The sequence below is a fragment of the Canis lupus genome, chromosome 10 (genome assembly GCF_003254725.2).
Source record: "Canis lupus dingo isolate Sandy chromosome 10, ASM325472v2, whole genome shotgun sequence".
NCBI classification, from domain to species: domain Eukaryota; kingdom Metazoa; phylum Chordata; class Mammalia; order Carnivora; family Canidae; genus Canis; species Canis lupus.
In genome coordinates this window covers 12,118,208-12,127,836 of record NC_064252.1, presented here as the reverse complement: position 1 = coordinate 12,127,836, position 9,629 = coordinate 12,118,208, and the positions used below count along the sequence as shown (strand labels likewise).

Genomic DNA, 9,629 nt, shown 5'->3' with positions numbered 1-9,629 from the left:
GCGAGCACGGGGTCTGTGCACCTGCGGCCCACAAGCACGCCGCTCCTGGTGGGAGAGTCGACGTCACGGAGTGTGTCCCACACCAAGCACGTGGGACGCTATTACAGCATGAAATGGGAAATGAAGTCTCAAGACGCAGGTCATGCCTGGACAGGCTGATACTACCCCTGAGGCCAAGCAAGGCTGAATTTGAATCCAGGAAGTGGCAGGAATCCTGAAATACTCCCAAGAATTAACTACCTCACTTCGTTTTCTTTTTATCTTTTTTTTTTGAAGATTTTGTTTTGTTTATTCATGGGAGACACGGAGACACAGAGAGAGAGAGAGGCAGAGACCCAGGCAGAGGGAGAAGCAGGCCCCATGCAGGGAGCCCAACGTGGGACTCGATCCCAGGACCCTGGGGTCACGCCCTGGGCTGAAAGCAGATGCTAAACTGGTGAGCCCCTCAGGGATCCCCCCTTATTTCATTTTCTACAAAGGCTTTGCTCTTCATAAAAGGGAGAATGATTTTCCAAATACAGAAAAAATATAAACATTGTGTAACACACACACAGATGCTCTATCCACAACTTGGTTTTTATAGTTCACAAACATGCCTTGGTGTAAGTGTGAGTGTTCAGTGACTCAATCCCTTTATAATCCCATTGTAAGCTTTATATTGATTCTGTTACTTGCATATAACAATAATAGCTTATACTTATGTACAGCCTTTCTGTGCTTTACATATTTTATCTCATTTCATTCTATCTGTCTAGACACTCACTATCCTCTCCCTTAAAAGAGGAAACTAAAGGGATCCCTGGATGGCTCAGCGGTTGAGCGTCTGCCTTTGGCTCAGGTCGTGACTCCAGGGTCCTAGGATCGAGTCCCACATCGGGCTCCCTGCATGGAGCCTGCTTCTCCCTCTGCCTGTGTCTCTCATGAATAAATAAATAAAATCTTAAAAAAAAAAAGAGGAAATTAAAACTTTGAGAAGTATCCTGCCTGAGGTTACACAGATAAAGTCAGGATTTGAACTCGAGACATGGGCTGTTTGGACCTAAAGTCCACTCCCACGTATTATTACTACTGATTATCACTGTCAGGGTGAAAAACCCAAATACTCTCATCTCCTCATTGACTCACAGGCCAACAGTAAGATGAGGGAAGGCCAGCCAGTCCTCAGCCTTGTCACCTGGAGCTAGAGCTGGAATGGCTCAAATCTCCAGGTCCTAAATACAGTGTATTAATAGAAAATTTGAGGTATATGAATGGCCAAGGATTGCCACTGTAAAGATAGTTTGTTACAGTTCCCAAGAGAATGGGATATGCCACATGTTGGGGGCCACCAGGGTCAGATGGGAAGCAGAGGAAGAGGAATAAGCTCGGGCAAGAGCCTTCACTTTTTTTTTCTTTTAAGAATTTTATTCACTTGACAGAGAGAAAGAGCCCAAGCAGGGGAAGTGGCAGTCAGAGGGAGAAGCTGACTCCCCACCAAGCAGGAAGCTGAATGCAGGGCTCCATCCCAGGACCCTGGGATCATGACCTGAGCCAAAGGCAGACGCTGAGCCAACTGAGCCACCCAGGCACCCTTTAATGTGGTTTCTATCAGAAGAAACAGGTGAGGCAGGGTGAACAGGCTTGGGATTGGCTCATTTGAATAATTCCAGCAGGCGCTGGGATATAGGAGCCGTGCCTAGTTGTCTGGTACCTGGCCCTGATGTGGGTAGGGCGGGTGGGGTGTAAGAGCCTGATAAAGGAGGCGGTTTGCAGTGTGGACTCTGAATTGGTTGGTTTGTATGTGAAAAGCACTCATGGGCAAGTCGTTTGCTATCTCTAGGAATTGGCTGACCCTAGGAGGTAGAGTCCCACTAGGGTCCGCACGACCCCAAAATGTCAAAACATTAGAATACAGAAGAGAAAAGGCATGGTTGATAGCCTCCAGCTGGAGGATATCTGGCTGCTCTAAGTTGGGGAAGGCATACAAATGTACCCACAAGCCAGACAGAAGTATCCAAAAGCTAATTCAGCTGTAAGCCACGGAGATGGGTACTAATGCTCTATGAGAGAAGCCCTGCATATATAGAGGAAAAACAAAACAAAAAACAAAAACGATGACAACTGCAAGATTAAATGCAACTATCCGGGCCTAGAGTATTTGGTTATCTTAAAAGACTTGTCACAAGTTAGTGTTTCACTAAGAAAACTTAGTGCCCATCAAGCCTTACAGGATATACTTGCAACTATTTCTCCTAAATCCAATTCATTAGTAAGCTATGCTCTGTACTCCAGTGTATATTGTTTTCTCTCCCTCCCTCCCTCCCTCTCTTCCACTCCTTGTCTCCCACAAACACATAGCAATAGTTTGTGTCAATGTGAGGTCAGCTATCAGACACCGCTCATCCGTCCCCCTTAACGCAGCCCGTATCGAGAGTCTGTGTTGAGTGGATCCAAGCTGACATGGCTGAGGTGGACCTTTTTATTTTTTCTCAAAAGCTACAGTGAGAAACACATAAGACAGATAAAGTTTGACCTGCCACTTTGACCTCATAGATTCCTTAATACCAGAAGCAGTATTTTTAAGCCCAACGGTGCTGTCGACTCCAAGAAATGTTTTTCTCCTAGTCACGGTAAAATCAAAGACCACATTATCTCAAGTTACAGCAAACACTTTATTCTCCTCATTAATGGCTCAAAACTGCTGGGAGCCGAAGCCTGAAAAAGTCCTATGGCAAGAAACGTGAATATTTTACAAAGAAAAGAAAGAAATTGCAAGAGGCGATGCCTCTGTTGCCTGTATTTCCGAGTATTTTCCTTTGGTGAAGTCCTCAACCAACTTGAATAAATTAGACACAGTGCCGGTAGAAGTAAAAGAAGTAATCTGTAAAGAATATCCCAGCAAAATAAGGATCCGTGGAACAGTCAGCTAAATCCTGTGAGAAGAGAAGAAAAAAAGAATGATTAATATAAGAATTAGCCAAATCAATTGATCAATTGATTGAACATCTATTTCTTTCTCCCTGGAAAGAAAAAGGCAAAAAAAAAAAAAAAAAAAAAAAGCAAGCTTACCGGTGCAGCTACACGGAAATGGTACATGCTATCAAAGAATGGGGCTACGGGGAGGCTCCAAATGTGCTGATAGCCCTAAATAATGAATGACAGAGAGATCCATTTCATAACCACATTTTACACTCCATTGGAAAGAACATAGCCTGAGAAAGCATCTCCTTGACTCCCCCAGGAAAGGTATCTGGGGCAACAGCTTCTGAGCAGAGTTGCTAAAACAGTCTGTGGCCTCAGAAGGACACGCGGGAGATAGCGAGCCAAGCCCCGTGACGAGGATCAGCCAGCAAGGGGAGAGCACGTGCCTCATGGCATCCCTCTGTAGGCAACAGAGGCTGAGCCACAACTCTAGACACACTTCTTCGGGACCAGGGGTTGGAAAACATTACCTGTGTCATCTCCTGGGAGACCACTTGGCGGCTCTGTGTCCCTCTGGCTCCCCTCTGACCATGGAAACATAGATTTCCAAGGGTGAACTTGCACTGGAAGACTATCAATGGCTCTGTTGTGCTTCAAGAGACAAAGGGCAGAAAGGGCAAAGGGAAAGCAGTTACCAGCACCACTGGGCTACACTTTGCTAAAAAGAGGTACGAATGGGACGGTAACTTGGAAACCCATTCAGTTTCACGTAGGCGTCTTATGCCACAAGGCTCATGGATGCCAGCATCCCCGTTCCCACCTCCTTGTTCCAGCAAGAAACTGTCTCAGGAGGTTACTGTTACAGACTCAGTGTTCGTGATCCCCTCCTCCGAAGTCATATGCTAAAATCCCAACCTTCCGATGTGACGTGTTGGGAGCTAGGGCCTATGGGCAGTGCTTGACGCGGAGCTCTCTTGAGTGGGATAACCGCTCTTCTACCAAGGACCTCAGTGCTCTCTCGTTCCTGTGCCAGGTAGACACAGTGAGAAGATGGCCTTCTGTGACACGGGAAGCAGGCCCTCACCAGACACCAAATCTGCCAGTACCCCCGTGTGGAACTTCCCAACATCCAGAATGTTGGAAAGTAAACGTCTGTGGAGGCGCTCAGTCTATGGTGTTTTGTTTTTGTTTCAGAGCCTGAACCGATCAAAACAACCTGAGGTAGCATATGACGGTCTCTAAGACAATCTCATGACTGAAATCATCCCGGCAGCGGAAGTTCCTATCACCGTAGATCTTAAAATCATTTTGGGGGCACCTGGGTGACTCAATCAGTTGAGTGTCCAACTCTTGGTTTGAGCTCAGGTCATGATCTCAGGGTTGTGAGATCAAGCCCCGCATCATTGGGCTCCTTGCTTAGCAAGCAGTCCGCTTGAGATTCTCTCTCTCCCTCTCCCTCTGCCCCTCCTCCTGCTTGTGCTCTCTCTCTCTAAATAAGTAGATCATATCTATTTTATAAATAAATATATAAAATCATTTTTGGAGATATCCCTCTTCTTTTCATGGGCAACTGAACTTGCATCTACCTGAAGTTTCCAGGATTTCAGATTCTACAAACCCCTGATCTGAGTACATCCTATTTGAAGCAGCAAGGTAAACAAACGGGAAGGGATTTGGGGGTGAGCCCCGTTAGAATTTACCTACCATCACGGCTCTCAGAGTTGAAGGCCTGCCCGAAAGAATGATTCTCCTCTGGAGGGCAGCCCATTAATTATCATCAAGAGGATGAGATCCAACTGTCTTTGGAAATGATCCTTTTGCACAAGTGGGACAACTTACAATCTCAGTTGAGTATGTGTGTTATTTTTAAATCACCCATATTAGAAAAATGGTTCTTAAGCTAAAAAGCCTGATGTAGTGGCTCCTAATGGTCTTTTGCCATTTCAGGGAATACCCCATTTCAGCTTATTTCCCTCACCAAAGCTAGGAATGAATGAGGAAATGCCACTCCAGGCTACTCAGGGATGCTAGAAGATAGTCCATTTGGCTCTTGCTCTGCATGAAGCATGATGAGTTCCGAGTCATGAAATACTCACTGCTTGAAACAAACCTTTCCGAGGCAAGCAGTTGGGTTGAGTGTCATTAACTCATCGTAGAAGCAAAGTCGATGAGAGGAGGAGTATGAAGCCTGAGTGAAACAGAGGAAGGGACAGAGCAGCAGAAACGGATGGGGGAGGAATGCCAGAGCAGGGAAGCAGAGGAGTGAGCGGAGGACAGAGGAAAAGGAGGGAGAGCAAGAAGCAAACCGGGAGAAGAGAGGAAAAGTGCAGGGGGAGAAAAAGAGAGACTACAATCAAGAGACACAAAATAAAACCCATCTATCACCCCAGTGAGTAGCTCACTGCATAATTTGAGTGAAGTGGGTCCAAGTCTTTTTTTTTTAATATTTTATTTATTTATTCATGATAAACAGAGAGAGAGAGAGAGAGAGAGAGAGAAGCAGAGACTCAGGCAGAGGGAGAAGCAGGCTCCATGCCGGGAACCCAATGTGGGACTCGATCCCTGGACTCCAGGATCGCGCCCTGGGCCAAAAGCAGGTGCCAAACCTCTGAGCCATCCAGGGATCCCCCCCTTTTTTAAAATATTTTATGGGTCCAAGTCTTAAAAGTACTGTAATCATTTTAAATATTTGGTAAGAATAGATAAAATTAGAGCTTTGCGATCTTGAGGGAAAGGTAGTCATAATAAAAGCTGCCATTTATGAAGCGCCTACTATGTGTCGGGAAGGGGCAATGTTCTTACATCTCTCATTTCATCGGGAAGACCAGAAGTGACAGTTTAAAGGATGGGCCGAGCTTGAAACCCAGCAATACGGCTTGCTAGCTGTGAGTTTTGGGACAAGTGTATTGGACCTCTCCAAACCTACTAAGTGTTCCCATCTGAAAAATATAAACTAGAAAAGAAAAACCAAACTCGGGGGGTTATTGTGAGGATTATACGATCCGCTATTAAAGTGGAGAGTGTCTGGCATATGCTCTGTGCACAGCAAATGGTAGGTATGGGTTTCACTATTAGCAAGTGATTTCCCACAGCAGCTCTACTTCTTATGGTATTAGTTCAAACTCATTTTATAGATTAAAAAGAGCTCAGAGAGGAGAAGTGGTTTCTCCAAAAGGTTATAAGATTAGTAAGTGGCAGAGACAAAATCTGAACCTTGGTCTGCCCAACTCCAAACTCTGACTCTGTGAACTCCCCTGGGGAGAGGGAGTGGTGTCTGCATTAGCACTGCTACCAGGAGCTCAGGAAAATGGGCAGGTTTCCCCCCGCCCTAGGGGGTATGCTATTCCTCTTGCTCCCACCCCAATTCAAAGGGACACATTCAGGGGTATCCTGGAGCTGGTGAGCATCAAACCCAAGGTCACCCCCGTCTCACAGGTGAATGTGAAGCCTAGAAGAAGCCTTTCCATCCCACGGAGGGAGGCTGGAAGACTCTGACCATCCTTTTGAAGACGCTTCCCTCAAGCTGGCCCACCTCCCACCCCAGCCAGCATCAGCCGATGGGGACTGCTAACTTCCCACCCTCTTAGTGACCAAACTGTGAGGTAAGGTCAAAGCCTTGCTATTCAAATAATGACAGAAGCAGAATTGTTCTCTGCAATTAGGCACTTACTTGATTTCCAGAGAGAATTTGACATTGGTAGGTGTGTGCTTATTAACAGGAATATTGTAACTGTAATTCCCAGGGCTAATTATGGAAAAAAAAATAAAACCACAAATCAAAATACATAGGAAAGGCTTCAAAAGGCTTTTGTTACTCATTACACACAAGCTGTGAAATATTCTATAACAAACACAGGAAAACAAATTTAGCACGTAGAATTCTGTGCTTTTCAGAGACGTACCTGTCAAATTTCAAAGGGATCTCTTGTAGGTGTTAATATATAAACTGTACCACAAAGATTTATGGTTTGTCAGAACACACAGGTGAAATGAGGGAAAGCCAAATCCCAGGCCAAATGCATACCACTGAGTGCACAGAAAACGACTCTGGTCCCCGTTAAGGAGACACAGATTTCAGGAGAAAATGAGGCAAAGGCCTCAAACCAGCATTTTCCCTCTGGAAAGGAAGACTGAAGATAATAAATACCAGCTCCTCTACCCTGAATCGCTCCCTCATAGGCAACATTAGCAGGAAATATCATGTACTTTCAGAACTTGAATCAACTAACATTTTGATAGTCCTAATTACCATTTTGTATTGGAGAGAACTGTAGCAGGGAAGTGCTTCTGCAGGCACTCCGCCCCCCACATCCCCCCAAAAAGGGAGCTACTGGGGCAAAGGGGGACTTCCTGGGATTCATACTGTAATGAAAACTCCAGCAGAAAAGCATATTGAATCTAACACAGATTCTTCGGACCTGGCCACACCTCGAATTCCATGGAGAAACAGCTTAAAACCAGATACATTGGGAGAAAAGTTAATCATTTTAGATTCTCTTGAAAAAATCCTAAAATGGGGACTCCTGGGTGGCTCAGTGGTTGAACCTCTACCTTGGGCTCAGGTTGTGATCCTACGGAGAGCCTGCTTCTCCCTCTGCCTATGTCTCTGCCTCTCTGTATCTCTCATGAATAAATATATAAAATTAAAAAAAAAAGAAAAAATTCCTAAAATGAGTTGTTAAAAATGAGAAAGCAGAAGTAAAAGAAATGGATCTGAATTGGGATCAGGAGAGCCTTGTTCTACTGGAAAAAGCTGAGATAAATGGAATTCACTTCCTACCAGTGCCCCCGCCCCGCCAGCGTCTGCATGCTTCACGGCAACGCAATTCAGTAGCCTCATCCCACAGGTGAGACATGGACACTCAGGGGGAATTAACACCTTGTCGAAGTTCTGGAATTGGAAACCAAATCATCCCACCCTTCTTCACCATGTCACCCTAGCACAGTAATTAACATCGGTCTCCCACTTGGTTAAATTCGCTGAAGGTCAGGTTCCTTCATGGCAGGATGGGATCAACAATCCCAACCTCACAGGGATTTGGGGAGAATCCAATGAGATAATGAATGTCAAAGCCATAAACAAATCATAAAGTACCACACAGTTAAAGCTCAGGGTCATCAGGTTGAAAAAAGAAATAAGGCTGAGAATCCCAAGGATTTGGGATACCAGTCCACGGTACAGGACCTTGCCTTTCACCTAGCAGTCACCCAGTAAATATTCATCGATGAAAGAAAAATAGGTCCCCACTCTTACTGCCTTCAACTTGCATTTTGAGCCAGCTAGCTGAGGCTACTTGTAGGCTATGCTTCTAAATGCACCATGACCGGATGGCTCACCATGGACATGGCGGTTGCTGATAACTTTTGCAATATCTGGATGTTTTTTCTCCTGCCTGGAAAAGCCACGATAAGCTTTGTTACTTAGCAATTAAGATAATGATATTCCTCGTTATTAAAATGTATAAACGTCAGCTCATTCATTACGTGGAGCCATCAGTAACAACGTCTTTCTTGTCTATAAAATTAACCGACAGCCCCTGTGCTCATGGAATGTGTCCTTGGAGAGTCCCCCTAAGTTTTTTGCTTTGGACGTCCCCATTAAAAACGAGAGACTGGCATCACTGGAGCCATGGTTTATTGACATTCGCTAATACCAACCATTTTATGATTCCCTCGTCTACCATGTAACAAATGTGTTTTCACTTACGGAGCAGTGTATGCACGCATTGACTTTTACCATGTAGTTTTGGCTTTCATTCCAGTCTCAGAAACCCAGAGCCCTGAGTAAATCCCAGAAACAATCAGGGTAGGATGGGGAGGCTTACCCACCTGCACTGGAGGCCTCCACCACAATACCGATGATCTATTACTTGCTGGATCTCCACAATCTGAATAGAACTAATGGTTGTATCAATCTCTGAATTGAGAAGAAATAGAGAAAAGAAAGTAAACCCTTCTGCAGAGGAAAAGGGTATCGTGCTCCAGCAAAACTCCAAATTACTGAATGTGAAATGAGAGTTTCCTAGATTAATGGGTTCCATTTGCATTCAAATGGAAAAAAGAAGGGGAAGGGAGGGAAGAAGGCTTTTGTTGTTGTAGTTAGAGTAAATTTTAGGAAAACTCTTAAAAATCCAGTTTCTGATAATAGATAACATCTGATAACAAACAAAAGAATTTCTTTTGGAAGTCCTACTAGATTGACATTTATTGAAAAGGGAGGGTGCAATGTGAAATGCAATCTGGCCAAGAAAGAAAGCTTTTAAAAAAACCTCAGAAAACAGAAAATGAACTAAAAGTACCATCAGAATAGGAGAAGAAGGCAGGAAATTCAAATAAATAATTAAAATCCATGCGGATCAACCTCCACTTGTCTGGTGGTGAGTGACCACCTCTCACGCCTGACATTGGCTAGAGAGTGTCCCTGGGGAAGGCTGACGCAGCTGGTTGCTCTACGAAGAGCTGGTTGCTCTACGAAGCCAAAGGAGGGTCACTTAAATGTGAATTTACAGTCACTCCCCCAGTCAGGGCTGGTTAGCGCATCTCCTGCCAGGAAGGACAAGGTTCTGTCTTCTGAAGAGGGAAAATGTCTGTCAATCTTAAAGGCTTGGTGGGTCAGGATGAGAAGATACCCAGTAGACGCCCCTTTGTCTCTTCAGTTCGATGTTTCCCCACCCTTTCTCTCTCCCACCTTTCACCCATCCAATCCCTACCCCACTCCTTGCAGATCT

At 44.9% G+C, this 9,629-nt stretch overlaps 1 protein-coding gene across 1 annotated transcript in view; it reads right to left on the bottom strand.

The window, feature by feature from the left end:
* Positions 1-2,637: 2,637 nt before the first annotated feature.
* MYRFL (myelin regulatory factor like) overlaps positions 2,638-9,629 on the bottom strand; it is an 82,955-nt gene continuing 75,963 nt past the window's right edge. The window contains 5 exon segments of the mRNA XM_025476614.3: positions 2,638-2,912; positions 3,049-3,123; positions 3,432-3,552; positions 6,572-6,646; positions 8,731-8,818. Coding sequence (XP_025332399.3) covers positions 2,826-2,912; positions 3,049-3,123; positions 3,432-3,552; positions 6,572-6,646; positions 8,731-8,818 — 446 coding nt within the window. The 3' untranslated portion in view covers positions 2,638-2,825.